The 24392-nt window shown below is 36.6% G+C and overlaps 2 protein-coding genes across 2 annotated transcripts; one reads left to right on the forward strand and one right to left on the reverse strand.

Annotated features, from left to right (window-relative positions):
* Positions 1-13361: 13361 nt before the first annotated feature.
* LOC109213574 (cation/H(+) antiporter 2) lies at positions 13362-17016 on the forward strand. Its single transcript, XM_019377390.1, has 4 exons — positions 13362-13817; positions 14429-15424; positions 15574-16490; positions 16613-17016. Exons 1-4 carry the CDS (start codon positions 13662-13664, stop codon positions 16905-16907), a joined length of 2364 nt encoding a protein of 787 aa, XP_019232935.1. The 5' UTR covers positions 13362-13661; the 3' UTR covers positions 16908-17016.
* A 323-nt stretch (positions 17017-17339) lies between these two features.
* LOC109213575 lies at positions 17340-18758 on the reverse strand. Its single transcript, XM_019377391.1, has one exon. The coding sequence runs from the start codon at positions 18575-18577 to the stop codon at positions 17573-17575; it is 1005 nt and encodes a 334-aa protein (XP_019232936.1). The 5' UTR covers positions 18578-18758; the 3' UTR covers positions 17340-17572.
* Positions 18759-24392: the final 5634 nt, after the last annotated feature.

The following is a 24392-nucleotide window of genomic DNA, read 5'->3' on the forward strand; positions in this document are numbered from 1 at the left end:
GTTGCTCGTTAAACATATAACGCTCGATGGGGAGTCAAATCACAATATATGCTATGGCCTCTCTCATCCCTGCTCCTAGTTCAGATGCCTTTCCTAGCAAAATTATCACTCAATTCACATAGAAAAGGGCAAAATTTTGAACCTTACCTTGATGAGAAGAAACTTGAAGATGAGCAGTTGTTGTCAATGGAGGTGACGAGCAGCTTCTTTCGCTAATTGCTGAATTTTAGGAGTAGAACAGTTTCTCTAATTATTTGAATTCGTCGTAGCAGTTCTCTGCTAATTCGTTCAAAACTGAGGTTTATGATGGAACTGTTAGAGAAGTCGATGTTTCAGTCTTTTTAGGTTTATACGAACTGTTTAGAGATAGTCGACATTTTTAGGGGTTTTTTCTTTTTTCTGGGGGTGGGAGATTTGGCGGAGGTGGGAAAAAAATGAGGGAAAAGTTAGCGCCTTTTATTAATTAACAATTATTTAACGATCGGGTGTGTTATATTTAATGTCCGAATATTATCCCCTCGGCCTTTAACCTTAATCAAAGGTTTTGAGTTCGAATCCTTAATATGGAGTCGGCTTTATTAGGGAATACTTTACCCTCAATGTGAGTCGTCCCAGCGTGAATCCAAATTTAATTGGGCCCATGATATCGGACATTGGGTGAGAAAAAATATTTGAGCCACAGAAACTGAATACTACTCCCTCTGTTCCAATTTATGTGAATCTATTTCTTTTTTGGTCTGTTTCAAANCAATTCGTTCACAATATTAATTATAGTCTCTGTGCTAGCAAAGAGTAAAACAATATTTCATTTGGACTAATAATTTATTTATTTGACTAATTTAATTATCAAATAACAAAATAATTAATCCTTTAGCAAAGATCAGAACACTCGTTAGTGTGCGACCCCATAGGTTCAATACTAAACCGGTAGTAAATTGATCACATCAATATACTAATCAAGGGTGGCGTCTAGCAACACTCCTTAACGACCAGATAGAATGAAGTATACAATTTACTCTCAAGAACCAGTAGAAGAATAATGTAGTAATTCCTTTTGTCCTTATAGCTCTGGATCACCCTAGGATATGGTTCAACTGTCGAATCCTAATAGGCGACCAACTATGTGTCCATGTCAAATATAATCGACCATTGAATGGCCTAAGAAACTCTTTTCTTCTTTCATTCAATTGCCCTGGCCAAGGTCTTAATTTGGTCGTTTACATGGAGCTTAAACTCATTACCAAGAGTTGACAGATTCCATCTTGATCAATCACTAATTCTACAAGTATTTAATCATACCCAATATCCTTTCAACTATCGCGCTAGGGCCATAGGTGTCTAGTATCAAAGCACAATAAATAACTTGTCAATTACTATGACGATCTCAGGTCAAAGGAAATTCTTACATCACATTCTTCAAGAGAATATCCTATTGACAGTTTATGGTAATTCTAACCATTAGAAATTATCCAATGAGTCGGTTCAATGATCATATCTCTATATGCATCATCTATCTATGTGATTTAGTTAATGAGATCAACTAATCTTTATCCCATAAAGACGATCACATAAATATTGATCTAACCGGATTACTAATGTCCAGATTAATAATCCTACGATCAAGAACAATTTCGGATTAAATTGTAAGAGACTTTGCTCTCATTATCATGATCTCTATCACGATGACAAATCTCAAAATTTAATCAAGGACCTTATCAAATTAATCAAACAATTAATAATAACTATGATAAAAAGAATGCCATATATTTTTATATCAAATAATGTTCACAAAAATGTGTTCAAATCATCAAATATGATATTGGATCTAGGGCATATCTACTATATCCCTAACAATTAGCTGTATATAAATCTATACTTAAATCTACAAGGACTCCCACTCTCTTCATATTTTTATCTATAGCATAATATCGCAATTTATAAACTTTGAGTTGCTAATCTCTGTATTCTTTCCCATTCTCCACTCTTTTTTTTTTTTTTGGTCAAAGGGATAATTATATAATAGCCACTAAAGGAAAATAGGTACATCGTCTTTAGGGTATATGAAGTAGCCCCTAAGTTTTGATCCACAATATTAATATTACAATCCAGGATTTTTCTAGAAAACACAGTTCCAAGGATGACTGCCTAAAAAGCTTCATTTGCAAACACCGAAAGAACTGTCACGATTGTTGTTTTTCCAAAAAGGTCTTTCTTAGCTCATTCCTTTGGAATCGGATCAACTACTCTCTGTTCTTCTCCTTGTAGTTGTATTCACCACTGTGCCTCTCAATCTTAGGATAATTGGCCTACATTCGAAGATAATAGAGTCAAAAACAAGGTTTCCTAAATTAAGCATTCTTATTAGCTCTGTTGAGTCTGTGTTGATTTCCAAAGGTGATAGTCCTCTTGGTTCTACAATTTGCAATCCCTGAAATAGTGTAGGAAGCTCGGCTTGGGTGCTTGTTGTATGTGGCAGACTTCCCCTAAAGCCCAGCACCCAGTCACCACTGGAGTTTCTGAAAACGCCCCCACGCCACCCTTTACAGGGTTCCCTAGTGCAACCTCATCAGTGTTTTCTTACAGACATGCAGTATTAGCTCTCTGATCCTGCTCTATAAGGTATTCATTAATTTCATTAACTCCAAGTCATCACACACTTACAGGGTTCCCTAGTGCAGCCTCATCAGTGTTCTCTTACAGACATGCTGTATTAGCGTCCTGCTCTATAAGGTATCCATTAATTTCATTAACTCCAAGTCATCACACACATACATCAAGGTTGGACTGGACATATGCTCAGTGGCCAGCCATTTTGCGCATAGAACCAAGTTAGTCATCTAAAAGTTTGGACCAACTACATATTTAACCAAAATTTTGGCGCATAAGAAAACTTATAAAAACAAGGAAATGACTTTAAAATATTTAGATGGTCGACCCAAAATAATTATAGTCTCTAGTCAAATATACAAAAAATATATATTGATTATATATAAAATATGTATATTATACATTAATTATAAGGCCCCATAAAAACTCGCCGAGGATTTGAGATTTTTGTAGCCAAAGTATGCAAATGTGTTTGGAAGGTGGTAGATAATTTTCTTTCAGTGCATCGAGGAGTTGGTGGAATAAAAATTTGCTGAGAAGTGCATTTTTGTGGTCAATTTCGTGACCGCGGATTGGTTTTCCAGACCGCAGAACCGTTGCGGAGTTTAACAGAAGAAGCTCAATTTGAAGGTCATTTCGCAGTCCAAAATGAGACCGCATATCCATTTCGCGGGCCGCACATCCATCGCAGAATCAACATGAGGAATTTCGGAGGGAAGATTCGCATTCCATTATACGGCCGCATAATTGCTCTATGGACTGCAGATTTGTCGTACACCGGACCAGGCCAACCCAGGTTTTTGAAGATCATTCAGCGGTCCATTTTGCGGACCGCATACGTGTTTGACGGTAGCATCTGCGATTGCAAATTTAGTTTGGAGGGTCCATTTTGGGAATTTTTATAATCCGATCTTGTTTTAATATAAAGCCATTGGGGATTTTTTGGAAGGCATCAGGCGGTTGTTTTAGAGAGAGGGGGAATATTTTTGAGAGAGAAGAGGAAGCCCCAACCTTCCTATTAATCCATTCTTGCTTAATCTTGAAGAATCAAGGAAGCAACTCACTAGGCCATCAACTATCCGGGTAAGTCCTTATCCTAAGCTTTCATGCAAGTTGTTATGCGTCTAAGTAAGTTGTGGAGTAAGAGATAGGTCATGCATGTACTAATAAGAGGTGGTATGTGGGGTTGTTGAACTATTTCGAGTAGATTCTTGTTTAGATTGGTTGAGGGAGAAAGGGATTACCATTGTAATCGATTTTGCATGGTAGGTGTTTGGAAAAATTCCCAAGAGACTCATATCATGAGAATCCATCTAATTATGATTCGATTTTATCATCTTCCTATAGATTGAAATTGCTAGGTGTAATGGAACGTTGTAGTAATTTTAAGTAAAGCTCAATTGCAATACGTTGGCTAAACTTCTTCTCTAGAATCAGAATCCATGAGTTCCTCGTAAGTTTCAAATATGGTTTGTTAAAACTCCTATTCCTACTGTTTCAAATACCCTCCGATGATCGAATTGCCTAAATATTTATGTACTCGAGTCATGTTCAAATTTTCCTTTCATGTTATGCCCCCCCTTCATGGCAAAATATTTAAATATAGTTGTTGTAACAAATGCATATGATTTGAATCCATGTGGCAATTGTAAATCACCTTCCTCTACTTTGTAAGTATTTCCAATGTGTTTGAGTTCTTATATACTCATGAGTTAAAGTTATAGATATCATGCTTCCTGATGATAGGCTATAATTACGTATTTTAGTCAATTATTACACTCTAATTTACTGCACTTTAGTTGACTTTGCGCTTTAATCGCTAGTGTTTTGCACTAACGGTGTGTTTTATGCCTTGTAGGAGTGATTCCGAGTTATATAAATGTTATGGAATGAATTCAAGTGATTTGGAGCTTTGAAGTCTGAGTAAAAGCTCAAGTAATTAAGCCGGGATCGTATTCGGGGATCGACGGATGATAGAGCAACAAAACGAAGAATCGAATAGGCATATTGCGCACTGTCTAGTAAAATGTACATAACTTTTGCTCAGAACTCCATTTGGGCTCCACAATATATGGTTGGAAAGCTAACTCAAAGGACTACAACTTTCATGTTTTACGTTTTTCCAAATTCCAAACGGGACAGGGTGAAAAACGCGGTCGAAACCGCGACCGCGGAGCTGAGGCGGGCTGAGGTAGTATACCTGCCATATACCGCGGTTGTACCGCGGCAGTCCAGACGTGAAATATTGTCCTTTTTCGCGTAGGAGAAGGTATAATTGTTTGGGCCCGACCCTACTTGGTATATATACATGGAAAAACGGTATTTTAGGGAGGTTGGACACACTTTTGACATAATTTAGACCTAAGGAGGCTAAGGAGACCGGAGATTCGACCTAAGGAGGCAGAGACACAATAGGAGCAAGGAGGGGAATTCTTCTACGAGTTTTATCCTTCCTCTTCCTATTTTTCATTGTTGGTTATGACTTTTAGTATTGTAGTTTTACATGCTATTATGAATAGCTAATTTGTTATCTAGGGTTTTGATGGAACCTTTTGTAGGATAAATTCTTGTTATGTTTTTATATAATTGAGCCGTAGTATTTTCTCTATTTGTTCAACTATGTGTTTATTGTAGTTAATTGACAGGATCCTCAATTAGCTGTGCCTATTTAGTGTGCATAACTCGGGAGAGAGTGCATATTTAGATAATTATTGAACAACACCACTCCCAAAGTATATGAGGGATCAATAACTGAGGGTTTAAAGGCGGGATTAGGGATAACGAAACCTTGGATGCGATCTAAGTGAGCTGTAATAAAAGCCAGCTAGCGTAACTCGGGAGAGTGCGTCTAGTAAATTATGGTAATTACTCGGGAGAGAGTTACGACAGTCAGAGCGCTCATGATCGGTAGAGAATACTTAGGCGAATTTATAGAAAACGTAGCGGGAAAGATTCTGACAATTGGGGAAATCATAACTCTAGACCTCCTTAATCTTGACTCCAATCCTTATCCTTGTTAATTGATAGTTTTACGGCTTTCTAAATTTGTTAGTTAATTAGATAAAAATAAATATTATAATCTTTATAATTAGAAAATTGTTTGGACTTGTGTTTCTTAGCGATATTGAACAACTATAGCTAAGCCTTAGTTCTCTACGAGATTCGACTCCGGACTTGTAAACCGGATTATATTTGCAACGACCGCTTAGTCCTTTTTATAAGGCATAGTTGGGCGTGAGCACTCCCCTTTTGAGAAAAGTATTCCAAGAATAAATGGTGTATTAACCGCTTATGATTTTAACTTGTATTTCAATTGTCAATCATTATGCTCCACTCTTCTAAAGAAATTCAATGTGTTCAAGGAACTCATTACTAATGAATTTAATGTTATGATTTCCAGAATGTTCTATATATTAATGTTCACGATAATGATCCTTGGTAGTAAAGAAATAAAAGTGTGAAATATGAAATGCAGTCATCGTGCCATGAATGAAGAACATTAGGTATGGCCAAGAGAGCAAATGAAATGAAGATGTTGTGAATAGTTAAATGTGCTAATAAAGCGATAGATGGTATGAAAGGCTATAGGATGAATACAATAATATTTCTACTTTCTATATATACAAAATATATTTGGGAGTATCATTATCGCACCGAGGAAGAGTGGGTTATGAAGGCCCACATCCAAAATTGCACGTGCCAGTGTAGGAGACGATTGAGAGACAGAAATTCTCTTGTACTGTGATGAGATTATTCCCCTTAATTGGGATGATTTTATTGCTAACACCTGTTCATATCACCATGTCATCCCACACAACATTGTGGGGAGATGACTTAGCCGATCGGGTGGTGTCGGACACATGCCCCACACATGGTGGTTCTTCCTTCTTATTATTATATTTGATTCATATCACCATGTCGATCCATATTCATTCGTGGTGAAACGGCTTAGCCAATCGGGCGAAGATCGAACTTCGTGCCATGTGCATGGGGGTATTGGGTATTCATGTCCACCCGCATATATTGGGGTGAGACAGCTTAGCCGGTCGAGCAGTGATCAGACTCCATGCCTTGTACATGGTGTGTCGATCGGTGGCTAATAATCTCCCAACCAAAACTGTTAATTCTTACTTGAAAATTGGTTATGTTTTAACCTGGCATTTATATATTATTGGTTTCTCTTGATGCTTGGACGAATCTCTTCTTCTTATGTTGGCATTCTATTCCATGAGCAGGTATTTAGATTTACATGCTAGTACTATTTCATATGTACTAACGTTCCTTTAGCCGGGAATGCTGCATCTTTAATGGATACAGGTTGCTCCGCAGCAAGTGGCTTAGGTTCTTGATGGTGTGACCTCTCCTCAGCGGACTTAGTGAGCTACTCTGTATCGGGGCCGTATGTTTGTACTCACACTTCTATATTATTTTGAGGTATAGCCGGGGACTTGTACCGTCATCTCCGTACTATTCTCATGTCATTTAGAGGCTCTGTATACATATTGTGGGTTGTGTTTTGAGTGGGGGAAGACTAATTAAAAACGTTGTCGAAATTGTTGGATGTTTCCTTTTCTAGCTATGAATTTGTAATATTTTGGTAACTGTTAATGAAGATTCCATGAGAAATGAATATTAGTGTTGTATATTTTATTCTCTTTGGTCTAACTCTGGGTATTTATCCACCAATTGTTCATGGGCAAGGGTTGCAATATAGGCACTAAGGAGGTTTGTTTGACTGGGGTAACTTAGCTGGGTGCTGATCCCGCTCCCCAAGGTCGGGGTTTGATTTTAATATACAAAAAATACATATTTTGCCGGATATTATTTCGGGGGCCAACTGTACTAAGTAAAAATTCCAAAATAAAATTTTCAAGTTTGGTCTGTTTGAAATACTTTATGATAAAAGAGGAAAAACTTTTATTAATTTGATTTGTATAGTAATAAATTATAAAGGACAAACAATAACAAATAAAAAAAAATGAGTTGCGGAGTTATGACTCATTATTTAGTCCAAATTGATTCAATGATTTTGGCCAAAGCAAACATTTGGGCGAGTTATAACACAACTCATTTACTGATTCAATCCATTTAACCAGCATGAAATAACACAAGCTAGCCACTTTTAAGCGTGTTATTTAAAATATATTCACAGTTTACAATATATTTAAATATTAGCCAATTCGCTCAAATTTCAGGACACGGGCTCCTAAAGCTTAAACCTCAAAGTTCAAACTTCAGGTCACCGTGTCCTAAAGTTCTAAAATTGTGTCCAAAAATTTGAATCTTATATCCTAAATTTTAAATTAGTAGTTTAGAGATTCATGACAAAGTATCCTGAATTTCAAATTAGCTGCTAAAAAATTTAGGACATCAAGTCTTGAATTCTAAATTAGCAGCTCAAAAATTTAGGACAAAAATTCAGGATATCAGGCTACTTAGTGATGAAGTTTGGATAAATTGGCTAATCCTTAAATATATTATAAATTGTAGATATATTTTAAACAGCAGTCTAAAAATGGCTACTGGTGCACTTCGTCAAGGCGAAGTGCACCAATAGCCACTTTTAAGCCTAATATTTAAAATATATTCATAATTTACAATGTATTTAAAGGTTAGCCTATTCACCCAAACTTCAGGACTAAGTATCTTGAACTTTTGAGCTGCTAATTTGGAATTCAGGACTTAGTGTCCTAAATTTTTAAGCTGCTAATTTGAAATTTATGACTAAGTGTACTAAATTTCTAAACTGCTAATTTAAAATTTAGGACTAAGTGTCTTGAATTTCTAAACTGATAATTTAAAATTTAGGACATAAAATTCGAATTTCTGGATACGATTTTCGAACTTTAGTATACGTTGTCCTGAAGTTTGAACTTTGAGGTTTAAACTTCAAGACACCGTGTCCTTAAGTTTGAGTTAATTGGCTAATATTTAAATATATTGTAAACTGCAAGTATATTTTAAAGGACTTTTTACATTCCTATGCCATATAGGAAACTATATTACCCTCAATGTTTAAGGTTTGATATAATTATATTTAGTATACCTAATTACCAATTCTATGCCATAAGGTGTTTTAACTGTACATTAATTGTACCTTATATCACTCCTAAATTTATGGTACCGTATATTCCTCCAAATCCCCATCCCCCCACGTTTCTCTCTCCCAACCCCACACCCTCACCCACGTATCACCACAAACCCAGAAACCAGAAAAACCAGAAAAACAATTGAAACCCTCTGTTAAATCCAGAAAAACAATTGAAACCCTCTATCATTAACGTCCAAAATCAAGGTTTTTTCTTCTACAACCAGTCAAAATTGAAGTCAAATCTTCAAAGTTTCATACACAGTAATAACTTCTGATGGTTATGATTTCGGGTTCCTTCAGTAATATAAGAGGAAAGGAAAAGAGAGCAGCAATTCCACCATTGACAGCCATTAAAAAGCTTTGAAGCTTTGAATTCAAATTTGGGTTTTCAGAAATCATTACTTGTTTGGATTGGGTGTTGTTGTAAATAATTGAGAATATGGTTTGGAGTTTATATCTCAATTTTGAGGGGTTTTGGTGAAGATTAGACTTGATTTTGGCTGAATTTCAGATTAAAATTCGTCGAAGAAGAAGAAGAAGAAGAAGACGTATATTGCAGAAATTATAGAAAAATTGTAAACTGTTGTTTATTTATTTTTGAGCTTTGTGTTTTTGTGTTAAAAGTTTTGATGGGAGCTTGTTATTCCACTTCGTCTGTTTTGGAGCTAACTTGTGCAGAGGAGAAGATGTTTTTTAAGTTATATATATTGCTAAAACTTTAAATTCAAGAAAGTATGGTTGTATTGTATTTAAAGAGGCGTGAATTTTTAGAATAAGTTCAATGTTTCTACAAATTATCTACAAAATTTCTTAAGAAGATCTATCCCTTCATCATGTTTTTTTGGATTTCATATTTAGTATAGCAGTTTCGTAAGAAGTAACAAGAGCATATAGGAGAATCACAGAATTGTAGCATAATCGGGATTTCCGACATAATTGCGTTTTTTGCAGAAGATTTGTAGAAGTTTTAGTCGTTTTTGATTTATGAAAATAAAAAACAAAGCATCTACAATCAGAATACAAATAATCTACAATTTATCGACAAAATATCTACAAACTGGGTACATTGAATTTTAATATCCCAATTCTCATTCAATTGTAGCATAATTGGGATTTTCGACATAATTGCGCTTTTTGCAGAAGATTTGTAGAAGTTTTAGTCGTTTTTGATTTGTGAAAACAGAAAACAAAGCATCTACAATCAGAATACAAATAATCTATAATTTACCTACAAAATATCTACAAACTGGGTACATTGAATTTTAATATCCCAATTCACATTCGATTGCAGCATAATTGAGATTTTTGACATAATTACGTTTTTTTAGAAGATTTGTAGAAGTTTTAGTCATTTTTTTATTTGTGAAAATAAAAAATAAAGCAGCTACAATCAGAATACAAATAATCTATAATTTATCTACAAAATATCTACAAACTGGGTACATATTTGGACTCAACATGCTTCCCCTGAAATGTATGTTTCACATTTTTGATACATATTTTTGTCCAAAACAGTACTAAATCATCCACTTAAATAAATATTGTTCAACTTTCATACAATAAGTAAATGAATAAAAGAAAAATAAATAAACAACAGTCTACAATTGTTCTTCAATTTATCTACAATTTCTGTAATATATGTCTTCTTCTTCTTCTTCTTCGAGTTTCAATCTGAAATTCAGTCAAAACTAAGTCTAATCTTCACCAAAACCCCTCAAAATTGAGATATAAACTCCAAACCATATTCCCAATTATTTTCAACAACACTCAATCCAAACAAATAATGATTTTTGAAAACCCAAATTTGAATTCAAAGCTTTCAAACTTTTTAATGGCTGTCAATGGTGGAATTGCTGCTCTCCTTTCCTTTGCTTTGTATTACTGAAATTTGGACATAATTGCGTTTGATGTAGAAGAACTGTAGAAGATTTAGTCGTTTTTGATTTGTGAATTGTAGAAGAATAATCTATTCGTTTTTGAATTGTAGAAGAATAATCAATTCGTTTTTGAATTGTAGAAGAATAATTGCGTTTGATGTAGAGACACTAAATTTGAAACGAAACTGACGAAGAAGATTAATGTGCGTGATTTGCGTTTGGAAGATCTGGAAGAATATTTAATCCCCCAATTTTAGCGCCTAAATAAGGAAGATTACAGCTACAATGATTCCTTATTTAATGCATGATCTATATTTTGTAGAAATACTATTAGCATGAAGAGTAATATGCAAACTATGAACAAATTTGGTAATATAGTTTCCTATATGGTATAGGAACGAAAATTTTCCTATTTTAAACAGCATAGTTAAAAGTGGCTACCTGGGTCATTCCCGCCCGACGCGCTCATTTTTACACCCCTATCTAGCATGCAGCCATGTAGCTTTTTGGGGAAATTTTCCTATCTACAAGGCCTATAAGAATAAATAACATTTATTACAACCATTTGCAAATTTACATTATATACAACAAAAGATTTTCTCCTATCTATATCACAGTTGGCAAAACCCAACCGAAACAACTGAATAATGCCATATTTTAAGCCTAAAAGAGTGGGAAACTTATCAAAATAATCACTCATTTCCTAATAGTAATCTCTCATCATCTTTTTCGGCATTTTGTTTTATTCCTTCTAAAAATTAGTGTCTTCACTCATAAGTTAACTTTTTCAATATTATTTTTTTTGGTGAAAATAAAGTAAATATTATATAAAGACCATCAATAACAAATCTGCTAAAATCAGTTTCAAAAAATCATATATCCTATAAATAATGATATATTGATGGTATATAATTATATTATATACATATATAAATAGATTATATCACATACTTATATACATACAATATATTTATATATGCAGTTAATATGCCAATTACATTTACTGTAATATACATATATTGTGTACGTGTAATTAACAAGTATATATCATTAATATACCTTACATATAATATATTAAGTATACTATATATATATATATATATATATATATATATATATATATATATATATATATATATATATATATATAGCCATCTTCAATTAATGTCAAACTCTTCAAGCAACATTTTTCCCCGTGTTTTGTCAAAGACAATAACATAAGGGTTGTCAAGATCTTTGAAGAAGTGTATGGATATTATCTAAAGGAGAATAATTTAGAAGTTCTATAATTTTATAGAGAGGTACATATTTTCAAGATGAGTTTATGATACTATCAATAAGCAATATTCAAATTATACTGTCTAACTCTATTTTAAAATGCAGAATTAGGACTCGTCCGGGGCGGAGCACTCGTAAAACGCCCTTGGGCTTATGTGTGGGTCTTAGTTCCGTGAGACTTACGCCTCGGCCACCGGGGCTTACGCCCCGGCCGCGCCCAACGCCCAAGGTACTAGGCTCACCTATAGAACTTTATGCAATTGTATGTAACTAAACTTGTAAATCCTCAAATTTTCTTACCAAATCGTTGACTATTCAAAATTACTTTTTTCTTATTCATAAAATCATTAAGTTGAGAGTATTTTATGTCATAATTAAAATAAAAATTATTGCACGTTATCTAGTAAGACTGCTATGATAGTAAATTTTAAATAAATCTTTCTTTTCGAAAGTATTTATTTATTAATTTTTGCTATATCTTTACTATTAATAGTCCATAATTTTTTTTATAATTATTTTTCTAAATATTATTTTTTTCACAATAACAAGATACAGTACTTATTAATTTAATATGTCAATATTAGCTAGTAACTATTTACAAATATTTAGTTATCATGATATTGTATGATGAATTATGTGTCAATTGATTAACTTGTTAAAACTTAAAAATAAATGATGCTAGAGAATCAAATTTAAATTGTGAATTATGTTTTTACATAAATTCTATTTCAAATAGAAATCATATTAAATAAAAGGAGTATTTTACGTAAAATATCAAATTATAATATTGAAATTCTTTCAAGATTTATTACTCCTTAAGAGATACATATAAGATTTCATATCGAATACATTACTTTTGATGTTTGAATTGTAACGACGTTGCAACTAATTTGCATATTATGATATATGTCATACTTTTCGTATTATTCATTGTCGAATTATAATTTATAAATATTTTAAATAGATTATTTGTTATAATTTGTAATTTTGATGTAATTTTTATAGTTATTTTTTATTTTGTACTATCTTAAAATTAGTGAAATTTAAAGATCCGTGGACTTACGTCCCATGTCTCAGGGCTTACGCCTCGCCTCGTCTGAGGTAAAACGTCTCGCTTCTCGCCCCCGCCTTTTAAAATATTGCTGTCTAATAGCAAAGAATCATGGAATAGCAACATGACAATGTCTGTGAGGGTAAAACTTTAATACTTTACCGTCTCATATCCATGGCATCATATTAAAAAACTAGAAGAGAGAGAAAAGGAAATTTTTTGAAAAATTAAAAAGAGCATACGTTTTATGTAGGGATAAGTAGTTGTGAGATAAAATCTCAAGAGAGATATAAGGATACGTGTTTTAGGTGAGAGAATCTTAAGAAAGATATATTAGGAATATTAAAAGTTGTAAATTTTAATATAAATTATATTTTATGTAATTTTTTAAAAGTTAACTTATTTAAATAAGTTGTAATCTGTGTACAAAACAAACACATAGAGATTCATCCGCTAATAACGGTCGAAACCAAGAAACAAAAAAATACTAGCAATCCACCACCTTGTTTTCGCACTTCTTTCGGTTTACACAAATGGTTCAAACAAAGAAAAAACAGAGAAAAAATATTCAGCAGCAAAGGACCAAGGAAGAAGGTGGTGGGGGAGGAAAAGCTATCACTAGCAGCATTATTCTGTCCCTTTTCATCCCTCCCTTCTCATCCTTGTAGCCCTTTTTTACTCTCTTTTATTACCATGAAAATGCTTCTTCAAATAACAAAATTCTTGTAATTAACCATTTTATTCTCCTTCCAAGAAAATGGCTGGCACAGAGCAACAAGCCTCATGCAATAATGAATTGGTCAACCCAATTATTAGCATGGGTTTGCAGTATTCTGGCATTCTTGTGATCTCTCATGTTCTGCAGATTTTGCTCAAGCCCTTAGGCCAAGCTTCACCCTTTGTTCAAATTCTCGTAAGTATGTCATCTTCACACAAACATTTATACGAATACATTGTGTGCATGTATAGTTCTTGTAATATATGTTAAATCTGATTGCCCAAATATGTAGGATCACTGTTTTTATTCTATAGTTTGTTCAAGATTTGTCTATTACATGAAATAGGGATCTTGTAGTGCTAGCTATTTGTTTAATTTATTTTTGGTTAATTTTTAAAGTTCTAATCAATTTAGACTTAGATTAGAAACACACGAAATTGAGGGAATAGTCGAGGCGCCTGCAGGCTGCCCCGGACCTATGGGTAAAGTTAACCGGTACCTGTGCTGGTTGGAGGTTGCAGGTACCCGTGGAATAGTCGAGGTACGCACAAACTGGTCCGGACATCACCGTCACTAAAAAAAATGGAGGGAAAAAAGACTTCTTTATAGCTAAAAAGATTTTATGGCCCAATGTTGCATTTTTGACACAAGTATGCTGGACTATATGACCTGCTATTTATTAAAGAGTTAAAATTTCCTAGAGTGCACAGTGACAAGATATTTCCAAATTGATAACTTTGTTTTTGATTGGACATATGGGTGAGTTGTTTCTTGTTCTTACATTTTTTATGTGGTTCATTACACAGGCGGGGTTCTTGATGGGTCCCTCGGGTTTTTCACGGATCAAAGCAGTAGAGAAATTCTTCATTCAAAGTTACGCTTCGGGTTACTATGAATTCATGGCGTTAATTTTTAGAACTATAATCATGTTTCTGATTGGTCTTGAGACGGACTTCCCTTATCTAATGCGCAACATACGTCCAGCGAGCATTATTGCATGTGGCAGCAGTTTAGCATGTACTTTCTTTGCAGCTGCTGTCACTTTCTTAGTATTTCAAGAGACAGCTTCCCGTGGTTCTTCATTCATGATGTCCTTAATGATCATAATAACGTTAGCGAATGCAGCATCCCCGATCGTGGTTCGTGTGGCAGCAGACCTTAAGTTTTCAACTTCTGAGACTGGACGGTTGGCTATATCTTCTTCCTTGATAGCCGATGCATATGCGGTGATTCTATTGTTTATACTTTCAGAATACAAGTCAACATCAATTGCAAAATGGATCTTTTTCTTTTTCCTCTATTTTATTATTGTCGGTATAGTTATTGTAATCAATATGTATCTCGCTAATTGGTTGAATAGGAGGAATAGGAACCAAAAGTACCTTAGAAATGCTGAAATATTTGTACTTCTAGCGATTCTCTATGTCGCTGCTATGGCACTCGAACATTTTGGATTCAGCAGCATCATAGCTTCTTTCCTCATTGGCTCAATGTTTCCTAGAGGAGGCAAAGCAGCTCGGACATTGTTGATCAAACTCACATATCCAATTCACAATTTCATATTTCCAATCTACTTTGGCAACCATGGTTTCAGGGCAAATGTGACTAAGCTGAAAAATCTTCGTAATTTCATGGTATTCTGTATCCTTATTTTGTCGAGCATTGGAGGGAAGATTGTTGGAACACTGGCAGCTTGCTTCCACCTAAAGATTCCTTATCGAGAAGGGGTGCTTTTGGCATTTATGATGAACCTAAAAGGTCATGTTGATATGCTTGCGTTGACAATTGGCTTGACGGATGATGTAAGTTTTCCTTTCCAAGAACAGATTGAAGCATATATATTGTTTTATACCTTGTAAAAATAATAATGCTGCGATTTACTTGCTTACATTAGATTACTGCTTTCTTTTGCCTGTTACTAACGTGAAACTAAGAGTGCTCAAATTTGCAGCTTGTTTTGAGCCAGAATTTCTACGACGTGATGATTGCAACAATTATTGTGAATACATTGGTATGGGGACCAATAGTAGCTTTCATGGTGAGAAGAGAAAGTGATATTATTGGTTACAGGCAAATACATTTTGAATCTCAAAATCCAGAAAGCGAACTACGAATACTTGCTTGTGTGCATAGTCCGCGACCAGTGGCAACTATGTTAGGACTTGTTGCAGCCTCCAGAGGGCCAAGAGATGTTCCAATAACCCCTTACTTAATGCATCTGGTTGAGCTCCCAGGTAAAAAAAAGACTAATTTGATGTACAATCAAAGAGAAGAAGATGAACTAAGCGATGAAGATGATTATGGTGGGAATGATGTTGTTGAGATAAATGACGCTGTGGATATGTTCACTAGTGAGACAGGGTTATTTGTTCATCAGATTAAAGCGGTATCTCCCTTTTCACGTATGCATGCAGATATTTGTAACAATGCTGAAGACATAAGAGCATCTATCGTCGTTCTTCCTTTCCACAAACACCAGAGAATCGATGGGAAGCTAGAAAACGGGAAACAAGGTATACGAACTACAAATCAGAAAGTTCTTCGTCATGCGCCATGTTCAGTTGCCATTCTTATTGACCGTGGACTTACAGCCGGGTCCTTAAATCCTTCGGGTTCTGACTCTCTGCAGCACATCGCTATCTTATTTTTTGGTGGACCTGATGATCGTGAGGCACTAGGCTTTAGTAAACGGCTTGGCATGGATCATCACGTAAATCTCACCATAATTAGGTTCCTTCCGGCGTCTTCAAGAGGACAAATTGCAGGCGTCAATATTGCCCACAAGACGGATGATGTCTTGATGGCAATATCAAATGACGAAGTAGAGAAAGAAGCAGATAATGCAGTTTTGACAGAGTTTCATAACAGGTAATAAGAACCTTGTCACCTTTTCACTCTATAAAATGTTTAAATCCGAATATAGGTAGTATATGTTAAGTTGATTATTCTCATTCTGGTGTGATAATTGACAGCAACTTTGAAATGATCAGGTATGTGGTGACAGGTCAAGTAGGGTACGTCGAGAAGGTTGTAGAAAGTGGTGCAGAGACGGCATCTGCCTTGAGAGACATGGCTGAAATGTACTCATTGTTCATAGTAGGAAAGGATGGGCGAGGGCATTCGATTTTAACAACAGGAATGAGTGATTGGGAAGAATGTCCTGAGCTTGGTAAAGTAGGCGATTTTTTGGCTTCTCCAGAATTTGATATTAGCGGTTCAGTTCTTGTTGTTCAGCAGTATAGACCCTCAAAACATGACGATGACGATGATGATGACAAACAATAGAATTTCTTAGGTCTAAACATTCTTTCATTTTGTACAATGTGTTCACCTTAATTCTCTACCTTGTTACACTGATGTTTTGCAAGGAAAAGAAAAAGAAGGTTGCCTCATATTTTGCAGAATCATGTCACCACAAACTAAGTTTCAACCAAAAAAAATAAAAAATTGAGTGTATTCAAATTAAAATGTCATAAAATTATTCAAAATGCTATGAACAATAATTTGAAAGAAGGAATACAGCAATTCGGATGTCACCATTACACAATTTTCATTCGAACAGTGACAACGCGTCAATTTAATAAAAAGATTGATCATATATCACTGTAACATTCATCAAATGAAGGTTGTTCTTCCGTCCCTTTTAGTCATAAACTAGGAAACAAATAACCTGGCTCTGATACCAATAAAGGAAAAATATGAATCAAGAACACACAGTTTCCCAAGATTTACCGTATTTATTTCACTACTCAAATAGTGCAACCACATGCTTCAAAACACATATTACACTGCATAAGTTAACAGTTTATGATCGTACCTATAAAGAAGATCGTTCCAAATGTCTCGTAGAAGATCGCGTCGTTCTTCTCTTCTTAGAATTACTGAAGTACATAGGAAGAAGAGACTTTTTGCAGAAAGAGGGAGAGGGCGTTTTTTTTAAAAAAAAAAATTTAAGAAAAAGAATGTCTACCTATATAATAAGGAGCTCTAACATTAGGACTTTTTCTGAAGAGACATAACTCTCCGAGTAGTTTTTCAACGGCCGTCTCTTTTTTCTCTCTACATAATTCCAAGTTGAACCACATCGGCGTACTGAATCCAAGTTCCTTCAAAATATTCAAGAGAGAGCTTCTTGATCTACTCATGCACCTATATATTCCTTCCAATCCATTTTCAAAGTTGTCAAGATGACCCTCAAATGATTCCAACCTAGTTTCCAAGTTCATTTTCTCTTCTTGAACTTCACATGCTAATCTTCCCTTATTTACCAATCTTGAAACCAATGACCATTTAGATAACTTTGGCTTCAAAAGTGGCACAGACAAGAAAGACAAGAACATTTGGAAAATAGAAATGCGCATTGCATTAGCTTCCTTTAGTGTTTTAATCATATCTACTGTGTCCTGATCAGCATCTTTTGGTACAAATCCACCCTCGGCTTCTTGATCCATTTGCTTTAATACCAAGACTAATCTTTTTGCTTCCTTCTTAATCTTCTGACTAAAAGAGGTGAATTTGGCTATGCTGGTTTCTGTTGTTGAATCTTTTTTCCTCCTTTTGAGTGACGATTGAAGGTCTCTTACATTTTCTTTATATTGTGAAACAAGTTCCCTTGTTGTTCCACAAAGATCAAGAAGCCTGACGGATTTATCCAATAAATTTTCAACCATTTTCCCAAGTCGATATTGGGAAAATGCTTGAAGTGTTTGAGGCAAGTTAAGTAACTCATTCATGCACTTATATAACTCCTCTACACCAAGTAAACCATTGTACATAATCTCTGCTGTTGACGCAGTTGATATTTCCAACTTTTGTAGATCATTGATCGCCTGTTTAACTCGTTCAGTAGTTTGATACGACGTTCCAGGCAAACATATCGATCTAACATGGTTAGATTGTGATCTTCCAGGCAAACTAATCGATCGAAAATGGTTAGATTTTGAAGAAGTAGGCATTGCTTTTGTTCTTTATTTTCTTGAAAGGAAACTCTATATTTTCTTGATGGGGCAATAATAAAAATGACTCTAGTAATGTAACTTATAAGGAAAATGAAGGAAATATAATGGTGTTTGGAATAAGAATCTTATCAAGCATATGATAGTAACATGAGCATTTCTTGGAATTTGGTAAGCTGCTACATATTAGGCCTACAAAGTCACTAATAATTTGTATTTATTTAATGTACATTGTCATAAAATTTTTGAATGCTAAGTACATGGTTTTCTGAGGTGGTCTTAGCTGTAGAAGCGGAACAGAAGGAGATTGCAGCTGGAGAAGCGGAACAGTCGGCATGAATAATAATAAGGTAAGACATAATCTGTTTATAATGGAGATTCACGACTAAATTAAATATTACATTTTGTGCATGTTTGGATGGTTGGCCATGTGTAAGGGTAATAATCTAAGGTGATATTCTGTTTTGGAAGCTGAAGAAATGTTCCTCTTTATTACCTATGTAATTGTGGTAGATCAACCAATTACTCCAGAAAGCAGTAAATATGATGCTTTTGATGCAGAAAAATTAACTTAAATAGCCACCTACCTAATCGCTTAAACAAAAAGCAACTATGATGTGTATAATCTCGTGTGAAAGTATCACGATCCGGACTTCCCACCCTCGGGAGTCGTGATGACGCTTACTAGTGAAAGCTAGGCAAGCCAACCAATTGAATTATTTACCTTGTTTCCATTTTTAATCCGTTAACAATTAAGAACCACATCTAAATAGCAACATAATTTAATAAGCGGAAGACTGAATTGTAAAGTTTTAATAAAACTGCTAATACCAATCCATAACAAATCTACCCAAGACTGGTGTCACAACTTCACAGACTGTCTAGGAGTACTACAAATAAAGGTCTGAAAGAAATAATACAACACTGTCTCTAGAAATACATGAAAGAAACAGGAATAAAAGATAGAAGGAGACGCCAAGGCCTGCGGACGCCTGCAGGACTACCTCGGGTCGCCTGATGAACAAGAAACAGCAATCTCACTACGGTCCGTAAGCTAAAGCACTGGGATCTGCACAAAAGAGTGCAGAGTGTAGTATCAGCACAACCGACCCCATGTGCTGGTAAGTGCCTAGCCTAACCTCGGCGAAGTAGTGACGAGGCTAGGACCAGACTACCAAATAAACCTGTGCAATTAAATCATATATATAGCAAGTAATAATAAGGTAAACTAGCAATTTAAGATGGGAAGGGGACATGCTGTGGGGGGGGGGGTATCATTTACCAACAATAACTCAGTAGAAAAGCATAAAGAACAATTTAAAATTCGCAGCAGAAGGAATAAGGGAACAGTAACAAATCAATATCCACTTTTATTCTTTATTGTTGCGGCGCGCAACCCGATCCAAATCGTAAAAAAAATACTGTTGCGGTGTGCAACCCGATCCATGTCATATTTCACTGTTGCGGTGTGCAACCCGATCCATATCATATTTCACTGTTGCGGCGCGCAACCCAATCCATGTAATATTGTTGCGGCGTGCAACCCGATCCATATAATATTGTTGCGGCGTGCAACCTGATCCATATAATATTGTTGCGGCGTGCAACCCGATCCATATAATATTGTTGCGGCGTGCAACCCGATCCCAATATACAATTCAACACCGATCACAAAGAATCCCGACAAGGGAGCAATAAGGGAACAACAATATCCCGGTAAGGGAATCGACAGTAAGAAATAATTACGTCCCGGTAAGGGAATCAGCTATAACCAAACTTGTTCTAACATTTAACTTCACAAAAGAGACCTCAACTAGCACCAAGACTCAACCATAAGCAATTTCCACGAGAATAATCATGATTCTTGCCCAACACAGAGTATCAACAACTTAGGCATTTGTAGTACTTAGTAAGAACACAACGATTTCAATTTAAGACTCACGGGCATGCTTGACACCAACGTATAGATACTCGTCACCATGCCTATACGTCGTACTCATCAAATAACACATAGCAAATAGGACTCGACTCCTAATCCCTCAAGCTAAGGTTAGACCAAACACTTACCTCGATGCCTCGAACATAATTCAAGCCTCAACTATCGCTTTACCTCTTGATTCCACCACCAATTCGCTCGTATCTAGCCACAAGTTACTTAATTATATCAATAAATGCTAAATGAATCGATTCTAATGCACGGAAATAAGTTTTCTAAAGTTTTTCCCAAAAAGTCAAAAATCGACCCCGGGCCCACACGGTCAAAACCTGAGGTTCGAACCAAAACCCGATTATCCATTCACTCGCGAACTCAAATATATAATTTGTTTTGAAATCGGACCTCAAATCGAGGTCCAAATCCCCAAAATTTGAAAAACCTAGGTTCTACCCAAAACACCCAATTTCCCCCATGAAAACATTTGATTTTGAGTTGAAATCATGTGAAAAGATGTTAAAGATTGAAGAAAACGAGTTAGAAACGACTTACAATCGATTTGGAGAAGAAATTTTCTTTGAAAAATCGCCCAAGAGAGTTTATGTTTTGAGAAGATATGAAAAATGGCTGAAAATGCGTCTAAGTATTAATTAACTAGTCTCTGATGTCGCAATTGCGCCAGGGTTCGCAATTGCGAACCCTTCAGAAGTCTGCTATTCTCACATTTGCGACAAAAGTTCGCAATTGCAATGGGGGAGTCGCATTTGCGACGAAGGGAATTTTTGGGCCACTCGCATTTGCGATGGGTTGGTCGCATTTGCGAGCCAGGCTTCGCAAATGCGAAGCCTGCAAGCCTGCAACATACCTGTTAAAGATCTACAACATCCTAAGTTAAATTTCTACTCCGTGGCCTATCCAAAACTCACCCGAGCCCTCGGGGATCCAAACCAAACATGCACACTAACCTAAAAGCATCATACGGACTTGCTCGTGCAATCAAATCACCAAAATAACATCAACAACTATGAATTTAGCATCAAAATCATGAAATCACTTAAGAACATCAAATTTTCCAATTTTCTCAAATAAGGTCCGATTCAAGTCATTTCAAGTCCGTTTCTTACCAAATTTTGCAGGCTCAACTTAAATCACATATAAGACCTGTACCGGGCTCCGGAACCAAAATACAGGCCCGATACCATCAAATTTCAAATATATTTCATCTCCAAAAACTCATATATTTTCCAGAAAATAATTTTCTTTATAAATTCATTTATCGGGCTTGGGACCTCGGAATTCGATTCCGGGCATACGCCCAAGTCCCATATTTTCCTATGGACCCTTCGGGACCGTCAAATCACAGGTCCGGGCCAGTTTACCCAAAATATTGACCGAAGTCAACTTAAATTTAATTTTGAAGGCAAAAATTTGTTATTTTTCACAAATTTTCACATAATGGCTTTCCGGATACGCGCCCGGACTGCACACACTAATCGAGGTGAGACAAAAAGGAGGTTTTAAGGCCTCGGAACACTGAATTTATTTCTAAAACAAGTGATGACTTTTTGGGTCATCACATTCTCCACCTCTAAAACAATCGTTCGTCCTCGAACAGACATAATAGAGAAGTACCTGAGTCGGAGAAACGATGGGGATAACGGCTCCGCATATCGAACTCGGACTCCCAGGTCGATGCCTCAGCAGGCTGACCTCTCCACTGAACACGAATAGAAGGGAAACTCTTCGATCTCAACTGACGAACCTGCCGGTCTAGAATAGCTACCGACTCCTCCTCGTAGGACAGATCCTTGTTCAACTGGACAGTGCTGTAATCTAACACGTGGGATGGATCGCCGTGATACTTCCGAAGCATGGACACATGAAACACTGGTATGTACGGCTGATAAACTCGGCGGCAACGCAAGTCTGTAAGCCACCTCTCCCATTCGATCAAGAATCTCAAACGGGCCAATGAACCTAGGGCTAAGCTTGCCCTTCTTTCCAAATCTCATCACGCCCTTCATAGGCGACACCCGAAGAAACACTCGCTCACCGACCATGAATGCAAAATCGCGAACCTTACAATCGGCATAACTCTTCTACCTGGACTGAGCTGTACGAAGCCTATCCTGAATGATCCTGACCTTGTCCAAGGCATCCTGCACCAGATCCATACCCAACAACCGAGCCTCTCCCTGCTCAAATCATCCAACCGGTGACAGACACCGCCTACCATACAAAGCCTCATAAGGAGCCATCTGGATACTCGACTGGTAGCTGTTGTTGTAGGCAAACTCTGCTAAAGGCAAAAACTGATCCCACGAGCCTCCAAAGTCAATGACACAAGCTCGGAGCATATCCTCCAAAATCTGAATAGTACGCTCTGACTGCCCGTCCATCTGAGGATGAAATGCTGTGCTCAACTCGACCTGTGTGCCCAACTCACGCTGAACTGCCCTCCAGAAATGCGAGGTAAACTGCGTACCTCAATCAAAAATGATAGACACGGGCACACCATAAAGACGAACAATCTCCCGGATATAGATCTCAGCCAACCTCTCAGAAGAATAGGAAACTGCCACAGGGATGAAATGCGCTGACTTGGTCAGCCTATCAACAATAACCCATACTGCGTCGAACTTCTTCTGAGTCCGCGTGAGTCCAACAACAAAGTCCATAGTGATACGCTCCCACTTCCACTCAAGAATCTCAATCTTCTGGAACAAACCACCAGGTCTCTGATGCTCGTACTTTACCTGCTGACAATTCAAACACCGAGCTACATAGGCAACAATGTCCTTCTTCATCCTCTTCCACCAATAATGCTGCCGCAGATCCTGATACATCTTAGCGGCGCCCGATGAATAGAGTACCGGGAACTATGGGCCTCCTCTAGAATCAACTCTCGAAGTCCATCCACATTAGGCACACAAACTCGACCCTGCAGCCTTAAAACTCCATCATCTCCTAATGTAACATGCTTGGCACCTCCATGCGGCACCCTGTCTCTAAGGACACACAAATGAGGATCATCATACTGCAAATATCGGATACGCTCTAATAGAGAAGAACGAGCAACTGTGCAAGCTAATATACGGCTGGGCTCAGAAACATCCAACCTCACAAACTGATTGGCCAAAGCCTGAACATCCAAAGCAAGCGGTCTCTCACCGATCGGAATATACGCAAGACTGCCTATGCTGGCTGACTTCCTACTCAAAGCATCGGCCACCACATTGGCCTTTCCTGGATGATATAAGATGGTGATATCATAGTCCTTCAATAACTCTAACCACCTTCTCTGCCTCAAATTTTGCTCCTTCTACTTGAACAAGTATTGCAAACTCTTGTGATCCGTGAACACCTCACATGCCACGCCATATAGATAATGCATCCAAATCTTCAACGCGTCAACAATTGCTGCTAACTCCAAATCATGAACTGGATAATTCTTCTCATGAATCTTCAAATGACGCGAAGCATAAGCAATGACCTTGCCATCCTGCATCAACACCGCACCAAGTCCAATACGAGATGCATCATAATATACTATATATGGCCCTGGACCTGTGGGCAAAACCAACACTGGCGCCGTAGTCAAAGCTGCCTTGAGCTTCTGAAAGCTTGCCTCACACTCGTCCGACCACCTAAACTGGGCACCCTTCTAGGTCAACCTGGTCATCGGGGCTGCAATAGATGAAAATACCTCCACAAACCGACGGTAATAGCCTACCAAACCCAAGAAACTCCGGATCTCTGTAGCTGATGTGGGTCGACGCCAGTTCTTGACTGCCTCTATCTTCTTCAGATCCACCTGAATACCCTCTGCTGAAACAAAATGACCCAAGAAAGCAACTGAACTCACCCAGAACTCACACTTCG

The sequence above is a fragment of the Nicotiana attenuata genome, unplaced genomic scaffold (assembly GCF_001879085.1).
Source record: "Nicotiana attenuata strain UT unplaced genomic scaffold, NIATTr2, whole genome shotgun sequence".
Classification (NCBI taxonomy): Eukaryota; Viridiplantae; Streptophyta; class Magnoliopsida; order Solanales; family Solanaceae; genus Nicotiana; species Nicotiana attenuata.